Below are 13341 nucleotides of genomic sequence, written 5' to 3' on the forward strand. Positions count from 1 at the left end.
TTTTAATACTTTTTAATTCCATTCCTTCTGTTTAACACCAAAGTCTAATTTCTTGATATCTAAGTATTCAGAGCACTGTACACAATCTGTTCCTAAGGACCAATTCCACTCTACTAGAGTACTAGCAGTATTTATTTATAAAAGTAAAGTAATTTTCATATGTGGGAATTCCAAGCCTAGAAAACAGACATTTTAGAGGCGATTCACATCAGACTTCCACTAGAAAGTATGTTCCCCTGCAGTTCAGCACCATTTAAATTACCATTAAAACCAGTAATAAAACTTTCATGGCTCCAAATATAAGACCCATGCATGATAAGATACGTGTGATTTTCATTTAAGCTCTTCTAGTACCCATGAAAGAATAAATAGCACCACGGTGTGTGTGAAGAACAGCAGCTAAAGCTCTAATAAGCAAACACAGAAGGAATGGAATTAAAAAGTATTAAAAATTAGAAGAATGGTAGCTAAAGATGACAAAACAGGTGAAAACCAGAGGAGTGGAAAAGTTAGCCATCTTGAAAAAGCCCATCATCCTTGAGCCTGCAATTTAAACATTTTTTTGTCAACCCATTTCAGTTTGCATTCTGAATTCATAAGTCTGGGAGAGAATTCTATTTCTTGAAGCTCACACCGTAGGGGGCAAGATGAAATTGTGAGTACAACTAGGATAAATAAAGCAAGAGTGTTATCTACTATATACCAAAAAATAAAAGAAAAAGAAGATGAAAGTATAACTAAACCATGTTGCATGAATCCTCACCAACGTACTATCAAAAGCTGAAACCTGATGTAATCTGACATTGCACCAAAATTGAATTTTTATTTAAAGCAAGCAAATAGCATCTTCCAAGAGGTTTGATGTAAAATTCTATATCTAAGTATTTCAGTTTTTATCTAAATGTTACTAACTAATGAGTTATACTGGAAAATTGTATTGCCATTCTCTTAATACCAGCAATGACTTTGAAAAATATTATATTTATGTTTAATCTTTTCATGGGAAAAAATAATTCCAAAAGACTCACTTCTACTCTCACTCGAGATTTATCTTCTAAAATCCCAAGGACGTAGCTTTTCTTTTTCTGTTATAGAACTCCAAACTATCTTATACAGCATATTTGCACAGTACTTTTTGACTATGTGATCCTGAATTAATAGACCCATGAGGTTATATTTACCCTTAAAAAGTTCATTGATAAATTATTCTATGAAACATTTTTCACAAGCATATTAGAAGAGCACTGTTTTGTGGGAATTGTAAAGTAAAGAACAATATTAAGGTGAGGAAGAAATTAGATATATACATGTTTAAACTTCAAGAATGCATAAAAGAATGAATAGCCCAAGGCTCTTAGCAATGGAGTTTTCATTAAATTCATTTAACAAATGTTGTTTGACTATCTGCCAAGTGTAAGGCACTGTACTCAACATGTCGGGAATACAAACATGAATTAAATAGGCCCTTGACTAAAAGAGATAGTAAGATGTGATGGTTAATTTTATGTTAACTGGGCTATGACTAGGCTATGGTGCCCAGTTGTTTAGGCGAGCACCAATCTAGATGTTGCGGTAAAGTTGTTTAGAGGTGATTAACACACTTGTTCTTTAAGCAAAACAGATCACCTTCCCTAATGTGAGTGGGTCTCATCCAATCGACTGAAGGCCTTAAGATAAGAGAGTTTTCCCAAAGAAGAAGGAATTCTTCCTCAAGAGTTCCACACAGAAATCTGCTTGAGTTTCCAGTCTGCCTACAGATTGCTGACTCAAGGCTTCAATATCAGCTTGCGTCTGAGTTTCCAGTCTACTGGCCTCATCTCTGGATTTCAGACTCCAGACTACAACAACCACTCTTACATGAATTTCCTGCTGGCTGTCCTGCCCTAGGGGTTTCGAACTTGTCCCCCCACCCACCATCACCTGAGACAATTTCTTGAAATAAAAAGATAGAGATAGAGACAGAGACAGAGATAGATGGAGATGGGGATAAAGATAGTGATAGAGTCAGAGCTAGAGAGATATAGATACAGATATTAATTCTATTGGTTCTGTTTCTCTGGAGAAAAGTTTTCTCTTTACATAATACTCAACAATTTCCTCAGGACATTATTTTATAATTAGAAATGTAAATCTAGAAATGTAACACCAGATAGCTTACACACTCTGAAATTGGCATCTTGTGTTTAAACAGAAAACAAAATAGCTTCACATAAGAAATAATTATTTAGGAATACAAAATAACAGAGCAATATGAAATAAAAGTTTATTTGCTGTATTCATATATATTTCATTTCTATTTCTTTATTTCATATATATGGACTATGTTAATTACATAGGAAATATGCCTTTCTTTTTTTGTATTCATTGAATGTCTTTATATTCTGCATTTAACAGTTATAAGCAGGACATAGTTTTAGCTAAGTCACAATTTTCAATATTATTCCCAATGCTTTAAAAAATATATTGGTCAGCTGAAATGTATTTGTGCTTTAATTTCAACATCCAAAGCAAAATAAAGGCCATAAGTTTAAAAAAACATACATTTGGGGCACCCAGGGGGCTCAGTCAGTTAAGCAGCCCACTCTTGATTTTGGCTCAGGTCATGATTTCAGGGTGGTGAGATCCAGCCCTGTGTCAGGCTCTGCACTCAGTGGGGAGTGTGGTTGAAGATTCTCTCCCTCTCCATCTGACCCTCCCACCATTCATACTCTCTCACTCTCTAAAATAAATAAATAAATCTTTAAAAAAAATAAAAATAAAAAGTAAAAAAACACATTGATAGTTGCTCTCAAAAGTACAAATCTGACATTTCTTACTCTTTTTGCTTACTCTTCCATTAAAGTATTAAATTTTTTGTAAATTTTTGTTTTATATAATAAGGAAAGCTAACTTATCCTTATATTTTCTTTCATTTTACATTATGAATTCTTAGCATAAACTCATATATAGGATGAATATAAGATTTTTATAGGCTGTGATTTGGAAAATCTGATGCAATAAATTAGTTCTTCATAACTATCCTTGCTTTGACACTCACTGTTGATGTATGCTTGCTGATAAGCATTCTCAGGTTGAAGGAAATGAGTGAAGGCTGTCCTCATGGGGTTTGGTTTTCACCTCTTTAATTTCTAATTTTTATAGAAAATTATATATAATATATATACATATGTATGTAATTTCTCACTATATATAGCCAGATATATAGAGAGAGATAGACATACATAATCCTATGTAGTTTCAATTTTAGTTGTTTTAGGAGAAGTCTATGTATTCAAAAGCTTTAAAGAGAGAGAAATTCAGGTAAGTAAACTCACATCCCTATTGTCCAGACATGTCACAAAAGTGTCACATCAAGTTTTTGCTTGCTTTTTCAGCTTTAGATTCTATATAGTTAAATTAACTCATCTGAAGCCATCAAGACATGTTCTGAAAAAGCACATTCTTTAAGATTTGCATTGAACCAAATTGCATTAAACCATTAACCGGTACTCTGGAATAGCCCACTTGTAATGTAGGAAGAAAATTCTTTGTCTTTACATTTGCAAATCAAATTCATGAGGTGACAGTTTTGTGATGAAAAGTATGGATTCCACTAGATTATCTTATTAGTGTTAGTAACCGAAGTTTCAAATTCTGTGATATAACCAATACATCTGTGTCAGCTACAAAACTGCTGGTCCTGTAGGACTCAGATATATACTCTCTACAAAATTATTTTGCTTTGATTTAAATCATTTTGATGCTACATTTCCTATATCTGTGTGTTAACCCAGATTTTTCATCCATAATGTTTTTATAAAAATATGAATGTGGTATAAAATTGCATGATTTGTTTTATCACAAGCAAATATTTATATTTTCATATATGCATTTATTTACACACTCATATGTACCTTATTCAAAATGGTCTTAGCTATATGATTATAAAACAAAACAAAATAGTATATGCAATTTAAAATGTTGTCTTACTTGTTAAACTATAGCTTAGCAAAGATGATAATAATTCCATTTAGCAATTTAACTTATAACTGAAATATTTTTTTTTTTAAAGATTTTATTTATTTATTTGACAGAGAGATAGAGAGAGAGCACAAGTAGGCAGAGAGGCAGGCAGAGGGAGAGGGAGAAGCAGACTCTCCACTGAGCAGGGAGCCCGATGTGGGGCTCGATCCCAGGACTCTGGGATCATGACCTGAGCCAAAGGCAGCCGCTTAACCGACTGAGCCACCCAGGTGCCCCATAACTGAAATATTTTTAAATTAAAAATGGTTTCATTTGTTTTATTTTATTTTATTTTAAAGATTTATTTATTTTTTTTGAGAGAGAGAACGTGATTGTGTGCACGTGCACACCAGTGTTGGGAGGGGCAGAGGGTGAGAACCTTCAAGCAGACTTCGTGCTAAGCATGGAGCCCAACAAGGGGCTCCATCTCACGACCCATGAGATCATGACCTGACCAGAAAACAAGAGTTGGATGCTTAACTGACTGAGCCACCCAGGCACCCTAAAATGGTTTCATTTCTTTTAAACAATCATAGACATATTGAGTTAAATTATTTCCTTTATTTAAAGTAAGAGGTCTTTTCCTATAAAATATCTGGAAGGAAGCTGGACTATCTTATCTCACCCATATATTTTTTTTTCTTATTATTTTAGGGCATAGCTTTAAAGTGTAAATTGTTGTCTCCATATATCAATATATGACAACAACACTGGCTAGGCTGAAAATAAGAATTCAAAGTAAAAAATCTAAACAATGACATTAAATATTTATTTTGCTCACATCTCATGGCCATGCCAACCTTAAAAATGAAACACTAAAAACAGTGAGTGTCAAAGCAAGGATAGTTATGAAGAACTAATTTACTGCATCAGATTTTCCAAATCACAGCCTATGGAAATCTTATATTCATCCTATATATGAGTTTATGCTAAGAATGCATAATGCAAAATGAAAGAAAATATAAGGATAAGTTAGCTTTCCTTATTATATAGAACAAAAATTTACAAAAAATTTAATACTCTAATGGAAGAGTAAGCAAAAAGAGTAAGAAATGTCAGATTTGTACTTTTGAGAGCAACTATCAATGTGTTTTTTACTTTTTATTTTTATTTTTACTTTATATATCCAGAGAGGTTCCATGATGAGGTCTACCAATATCTTATTTTATTTTGGGTGTTTGGTGCATGTCCAAACTTGTGTGTGAACACATAAATAACATAATTACTTTAATATTACATATTTTGGATGTATATGTGTTTATGTGGAGAGATACATATAGCTATGGCAATATAAAATAATTATAATTTATTATTATCTTATTAAAATATAGCCTCTAATACGTATAATCAATACCCATTTTGTTAGATATTATTTTACTTTCTGAATGCTGTACCAATATTTTACAGAAAAAAAATCTTTCTGGGATGGGCAAGGTGCACATAAATAAAGAATTAATATTTTTCTATATAAATCTAAAGTATTCATTCCATTGAGACCTCATAAAAATGAGATGAAAAATAAAAGAGAATCAATATTTATAAAGCAACTAATAGACCCCAATTTCCCATCAGATTATTTGTATGCTATTTTCTTTCATTTTGTTAAAGTAACCATTGCCTCAGAAAATGTGAGACATTCTAAATTAAGGAGTAAAGTTATTACTCTGTGTTCATTCTATGTATTTCACTTCTATTGCTATTTTAATTAGAACAAGTAATTAGGAATCCACAACATACCATCTTTCCTCCTCACATATTAAACCGGTATAGAATAACAGCCAGTATCACAGTTTTAATATTCTCTTCCCCAAACATCTCATATATGCCTGGATTTCATTGTGCTTCCGAAATATAATTCTACTTAACAAAACTGCAGCATAAAACTGCAAAGGAAGTTTTTAAATACTTACCTGAAATCCGAGGAGCTTTTCACTAGGCTTAATGTGCCTCTGAAATTCGCATTCTATGGGTTGTATCACTTTGATTCCATCTTCATAAAAAACATAGAACATGTTCCCAATTCCCAGACCTTAGGAATAAAAACACATTCAAAATTTCAAAATAAAATTATCAGAAAACTTTACAACCCAAACTCAGTGCTCCTCATAATACCAGCAAGAGATCTATTTGTAAAGTTGTGTAATGTTAATAAAGCAAACCATATGAAGCCTTTACCATACACCAAAGCAACTTTCTGATATTATGCAGACATTCTCCTTTATTCTCCCTACCCTGCAATTCAGTGATTTCTTTAATATAATTCAATAAATGTTTCAGATAAAAAATGAATTTTATAAACTCTTTGATACATAGCTTATATCTGAGACCATCCCACATTTAATTTAGGTGTTGATTACAGAATAAAAATATTTTTGAAGAATTATATTTATTGTATATTTTTATTAGAGTTCCCTAGGGAAAATAGAATTTCATTCTTTGTAGAAATTTAGTTCACATAAAGACTGTTAAAAACAAAAAGACCAAGTCCTCCAGATTTTGGAGAATATATATTTTCCTAAAATACCTTTTGTAAATGTAACCCTCCATAGAGGTCTTAGATTTCAGTTTTATACCAGCAAAGTTTGGGATCTATTTCTATACTTTAAAACTTGCATGAATTTACGGTCTTAGAAAAATCTGAGTGAATGATTTAAATCATACTTTTTAAAAAAATTTTTTTTATTGTTATATTAATCCCCATACATTACAGCATTAGTTTTAGATGTAGTGTTCCATGATTCATTGTTTGTGCATAACACCCAGTGCTCCATGCAGAACGTGCCCTCTTTAATACCCATCACCAGACTAACCCATCCTCCCCCGCTCCCCTCTAGAACCCTCAGTTTGTTTTTTGGAGTCCATCGTCTCTCATGGTTTGTCTACCCCTCCGATTTCCCCCTTCATTCTTCCCCTCCTGCTATCTTCTTCTTTTTTTTTTTCTTAACATATATTGCATTATCTGTTTCATAGGTACAGATCTGAGATTCAACAGTCTTGCACAATTCACAGCGCTTACCAGAGCACATACCCTCCCCAGTGTCTATCACCCAGTCAGCCCATCCCTCCCACCCCACCCCCCACTCCAGCAACCCTTTGTTCACACTACAGATTTGGGTGTATGATATCTCAGAAATTCATCTCACTTTCTTTATCAAGCCACACGTAATGGGCGCAGGACACTACAATCTGACACCTGGAATGCGGTTGGGGTTAACTGATGCCTGCACCTGGGGAGCGTCGGTATATTCCATATATTCCTGTTCTCTTTGTCTCCTCTGCTTCTGCTTTGTTCCAACATGGCCAGACCTAAGCGCATACAGTCCTTTCCTTTTCTGGTCCTCACAGGATCCCTTGCCCAGCTGTACTGGTTTGTACAATGATATTTACTCAATCTAAATATAGCATACACCATTCAATGATAGCATGTGTTCTTTAAAAGATAAGTAATGATATTCAAATCTTGGTAGTTTGAAAAGCCAAACCATTGCCGTTTAAAAGGTTTACATTCTAAAAATATTGATAAAAAGAAAGATTTTATTTAAACACAAAAAATTCCCCAAGCATCATTTTCATTTTGATCTATAATATCTGCAAGGTTTATTAAGTCAAGCCTGAGGACCATGATAAAGGTGTACTGATTCATAAAAATATTCGTTTATTCAACTTAAACCATATTTACTCTTATTAAATATGTTCCTAGTTAATAAAAAATAAGTCTCCAACTTTGTCCATTGAGCCGTATATCCATCTATTCTTATGATTTAGAGGAAAATGTATTCAATCATAATTATGACTTTATTCGTGTTTATACATAGTGGTTATAATTTTCTTTTAGCACATGAAATTATTTCTGTCTAATATGCTTATGCATTTTATGTGACTCCAGATTGTTTTGACACATCTTATTGTTTTATAAATATTTGATAGCACTCATATTTTAAAACATGCAATCTTTATCAGTTAATTATGTATTATAATTCCAGAGAGCACTACATTATGATGGAATATTCCTGAACAATAGAAAAAGTCGTAAAAACTAAATTCAAGTCATATTTTTCATAAAATAAATTTAGTAGTTGTCAGTTCTTATTTATAATTATAGTCTTGCATAAAGGAATATAAGTTCTATGCCCAAGGGATAAAACCTTAAAAAGTCAGTTTTTACTCAAAAACAATCGATTCTTATCAGCAAGCTTCTATGTCAACACTAACATAGGACTGACATGCATGTCAGTGACTATCAATTTAACATTATTGGTTGTTGAAACTTGGGAACACGACCAGATTGCAATGTGGTACCTAGTTTTCAGCTGTGTCAGTTACACACTACGTTTGATTAGTTTTTACAAAGCTCCTAAAATTTTTAATGAACATGACTCTCCCTTCCTTCAGCTGCTGCAAAATTCCACTCCCCAATCAGGAATTCGAATGTGTTTGAAGCTGACAAATACTGTAGGTCCAGACTACAAAATTTCCTGAAATATTTCTGCCCTTATTCAAATGGATATTTTCATTGCGTTATTTACTATAATCTGTACAAAATACAGATTATCACCTCCTGCATTTCCATGACTACCTATGTTTTGATTAATATGAGCTGTATTTTCCTCTAAAACCCAGTTAATCCATCCAAATCACTTGTTCAAATCTCAAGTCTATTTTCTTACTTTTTATATGAGTTATACATTCAGCGTTTTTACAAAGCTTGAACTACTTTCCAGGTTAGAGGTTATTGAAGAAATACGGATTTCATTATGAAAGGTTTACTTTGTTTTTGAACTTTAATGTTTTCAGTGGAATTATAGCTTTTCAGTGTTGATGAATAGTAATGACAACAAAATACCATATATAAATATATTAGCTAAAATAATAATTATAAAATAAGTAACTATTTTTTAATCACTCTGCTATGAATTAAAATTTTATGTATACCCTTAGAGTCATCTATGAATTCCTCATCTTGCTAACCCCAAGAGGTATGTTTACCTTTTTTTTTTTTTTTTTTTTTTTTGGCTAGGGAAATTTTTTTTTTAAATATTTTATTTATTCATTTGAGAGAGAGAGAGAGAAAGCTAACACGAACAGGGGGAAGGGAAAGGGCAGAGGAAGAAGCAGACTCCCCGCTGAGCAGGGAGCCCAGTGTGGGGGCTGGATGTCAGGACCCTGGGATCATACCCTGAGCTTAACTGACTGAGCCACCCAGGTGCCCCTTGGCTAGAGAGATTTTTTAAATCAAGTTTTCTGTAGGTTTTAGCAGCAGAATTCATTATCTGAATATATGATACAGATGTGTTTCTTTTTAAGTTTACTGCTATAATATTATACCTATATACATTTATTATGATTACACTGGGCACAGAATAATATAAATTACCTGATAATGAAGATGTTAGAAATTAAAGACACAAGCAGATTTTCATTTGGAGCATCCATTAGCTTTATTTATAAATAAAATAATAATGTATTAGTGTATGTTCACTATAGCTGTTAAATTTCCATGTCCGAACTTTTTTTTTTTTTTTTTTTGGATGGGAGAATGTAACAGAGAGATAAACTCCATTCTCTGGTTTCGAACAGCTCAGAGGCCAATCATGGCTCTATACCTCAGTGTTGTACCATGGGAAAGTTATTCAGTCTATGTCATAATTTCCCCATCTCAAGTTTGGAGATAATAATTATACTTATGTCATACAGCTATTGTAAGAATCAAATTTGTTGGGGAAAGTAAAACATTTAGCAGAGTGACTGGCACATAGTAAAATTTCAAAAAATGGTACTGTTGCTATTTTTATGACAGACATTATCTCTTCTTTTTAAACATTAGTAAAAAAAATGGTGAAATGGTATATAACCAGATTTTGATTTCTGTTTCCATTTTTTCCTCAAATCTATACTGTGAGATATACTGCTACATTTCAGTTTTCTATGATATCAAATTCTATGAGTCTATGAGCCTGCTAAAAGATCAACTTCATTTCCTAGTAGGCAATTCTCATAGTTGATCCTTTCAGGGGGTCTGCAAAGTCAAAACTATTTCCATAATAATACTAAGGTGTTATTTGCATTTTTCTCTCTCATTCTCACAAATTAGATTCTTCCAAATGTAGAGTGTACTTTTTGACAGGCTACATGACATATGATGTAATGAGTGATATCACAGCTATTTAGTGCAGAAGCAGATATAGGCATCCAGCATCTTCTATTCAGTCAGACATTAAAAAGATTTGCAAAATGAAAAACAATGTGAGTCTCTTCATTTTTTAAAATATAGTCTTAAAACTGTGTTACTTATGGGTACTTATAAATGAATTTATTATGGTTATTTTCAATAAATTAATAAAAAAATATCTTTAATGTTTCTCTGTTTTATTTCTAATATGGTAAATATTGGTGGATAGGAGTAACCCAGATAAACAAAAGCTTTTGAGTTCTCAATAATTTTGAAGAATGCCAAGTGGTTCTGAGTCCCAAAAAGTTTAATAACCATGTAAGTTTCAATTACAGCTCTCTCCTCATTCGTGCATTGTATTGCAGGATATTACAAAAGTCCCTGGCTTCAGTTAAAAGCTTCACCACCCTCGTCACAGTAAAGATCAGCAATACGTGCAGACTCTAGTTTCTTTTTTCATCCCCCAGTGAAGACAGACACATGTACTTTGTCTTTTCAGGGTCGATTGTTAATCTAATGGAGTATAGCGGCTCCAGAAAGTGATCCATAATTTGTTTGTTCCTTGTGAGTTTTCTTTTTGCTTTTTCTTTCTCTACAGAGAAAGGATGCAAGCAAGAATTACTTGCAGTCTTGTAAGAGGGAAGTATTTCCCAGAGGATTTTCTAATCAATACTGCACCTTTAAATACGTGAAATGGAGAAAAATACGAGAAAAAATGGATGCAATGCACATGTCTGTCTCAATCCTTTAGGATTGCTGCTCATGAATAAGAGTGTATCGTGATAATATAATGATATTTTTTCTTATATATAGCATATATATTACATCATTTATATCAATGATAAAATGTGGTTAATTTCTAATTACTGGATGGACAACAATAACAAAAGATAGTCAATAATGAAAGATATTTTGTGGTGATATTTGTCTTCCTCTGATTTAAATTACCATTGCTTTAGGATTTAAGTATGGTCAAGAGCAAATTATAATCATACGATGCAGTGATTTGGTAACCAATGAAAGATAATTCAATAAGTTTTAGTGTTGTAAAGTCCTTCATCAGTTGATTTTATTCTTTTCACTTTTGCTTTTCTCATCTTGAATAACTGAGCGGGGAAAGATTGTTGGTTCATGAATATTCCCATGTTTTGTATCTTTGTCTTTGGAGATAAAAACTTTTTTACACACAAAGTAGCATCATTTCACTGCACCTCAAAAAGATCTTTATATTATGTTCAACTAAAATAAAACTTACTATTTCATTCTTGCTAGAAAGTGAGTGTTTGTATCAAGCTCTTTATTAGCCACTATTAATCCAGCAACTGGGTACTATTTGCCTGGTCAGAGTGATGTTATCTAAAATCAGTCCATTTGAGTCAGTATACCATTTCCTGAACTTCCAAAGATCTGCTGAAAAAGCTAAATGCAAATCTGCATGATTAATTTCACATTTAACGATTAACACAGCAAAGGTTATAACATAATAGAGTATTTGTGTTATATAATTAATGTTAGTTGGAATCATATATTTAATTATATATGTGCCCATGTGTATAAATGTATGTATGTATACATCTAGCATATGTATACATATTTATGTGTATGTATATATACATATATCTGCAAATGGGTATATCTCGTCAGATCACAATTTTGATTTGAAAACCTTTTTAATGAAAGAATATAAAACACTAAAAAGTTTAGGTTGAGGTTAGTATTTAAAGCAACGATAGTGGACTGGCTAATGAAAATACCGAGAACTTGATCACGATTTAATTGGCATCATGTACTGATCGTTAGAAGGCATGGTCTCTACGTCTCCACAATGCTATGACTTTCTAAGCTTGATGCATTCAGAAGCCTTAACGCTCTGAAAATTATTTTTCATTTTAAATAATTCATCAATATTACTGTGAAGCAGTAATCTGGTCCTGAGAATCTCAGCATTTTTTTCTCTAAAAATAAATTTATGAGAAGCTTGTGGAACTTACAAAGTTGGTATATATTAGTCTGTATTTCCCAACCTCCCTTGCAAGTATAATAGTCTGGCCAATGAAATGTGAGTAATTTCAGGCTGAAGAACTTAAAAGCTGACCTGCTTGCCATATCCCCTTTCCCCCACTTTCGTGACATTATAGGTCACAAACCTAATCAGATTATGGTGTAACATACAACCTTTGTTGTTAAGATTTCCCTGTAATTTCTATTTGCATTTTGTATTGGTAGGTGTCAATGAGCCTGGCTAATATAGTGATTTACCTCAATCGTTTCTATATTTTCATGTGAATAGATTCATAAATATTTACAAGGAATCGAAGGGACATTCAATTTTTATAAACATAGAAATTATTTGTTTGGCTTTCAAATCATTAGATGTCATATCCATTCAGTTGTTCCTAAAGTAATCTTTATTCAATATTGATCCTATAGATATTCATCAAAATAATTCCATATTATTACAAATTTAGGAAATACTATACTATATAGTGAACCACCTTACATCTCTCCTTTGAGCTTGAATTTAGCATATCTATAAGTTAAGATAATTCATCAGTGAGTAAAATGGCTTAAAGTTCTTTAAGTTAGTGTTTATCCAAATCAAAACATGGATTATTAAGCTAGACCATATAATGTATTCCTAAACAGTTGTAAACTAAATAAACTTTAAGATTACTTTATTACATTATATTTTATCACAAGATCATAAAAAAATATTGTAGAAGGAAACCAAACAGTGGATCTTTTAATGTATATTTTCAAATCATATAGTAAAATTAGTTATCGAATGATTAAGACTTTAACTTACTAGATCAAAATTTTCTTTAGGGACCATATTCCTATCTTTATATTTTGAGTATTTTCAAAGTGCTTTGCATTTAATAGGCTCTTTAAAATATTTGTCAATAAATGAGTGACATATTTCCTCTTTTAACAATGTCTTTCTGCACTCTTGCAAACCACAATGATGACTAGAAAAGAACTGGAAGAAGAACCCAGAGAAGTAGAGGACTCTGTGTTTCAAGCTTAAATATCCATGAGATTCCGAAGATAATACATATTAAATTAGTAAAATCGATTTAGATTACAAAGTCCTGGCTAAGCTAGATTCTGATGCTCATGTTTAAAAAATAATTCTTCAGTTAAACAAAATTTTATGGTTTTAATACTTG

General features: G+C 32.2%; 1 protein-coding gene across 4 annotated transcripts in view; it reads right to left on the reverse strand.

Moving 5' to 3' along the window:
* FSTL5 (follistatin like 5) overlaps window positions 1-13341 on the reverse strand; it is a 726034-nt gene that overhangs the window by 91565 nt on the left and 621128 nt on the right. For all 4 annotated transcript variants that reach the window (XM_032413109.1, XM_032413108.1, XM_032413107.1 and 1 more), the window contains one exon: window positions 5913-6031. In XM_032413109.1, coding sequence (XP_032269000.1) covers window positions 5913-6031 — 119 coding nt within the window. The remainder of the gene's footprint in view (window positions 1-5912; window positions 6032-13341) is intronic.

This window comes from Phoca vitulina, unplaced genomic scaffold (genome assembly GCF_004348235.1).
Source record: "Phoca vitulina isolate PV1807 unplaced genomic scaffold, GSC_HSeal_1.0 scaffold14, whole genome shotgun sequence".
NCBI lineage: Eukaryota > Metazoa > Chordata > Mammalia > Carnivora > Phocidae > Phoca > Phoca vitulina.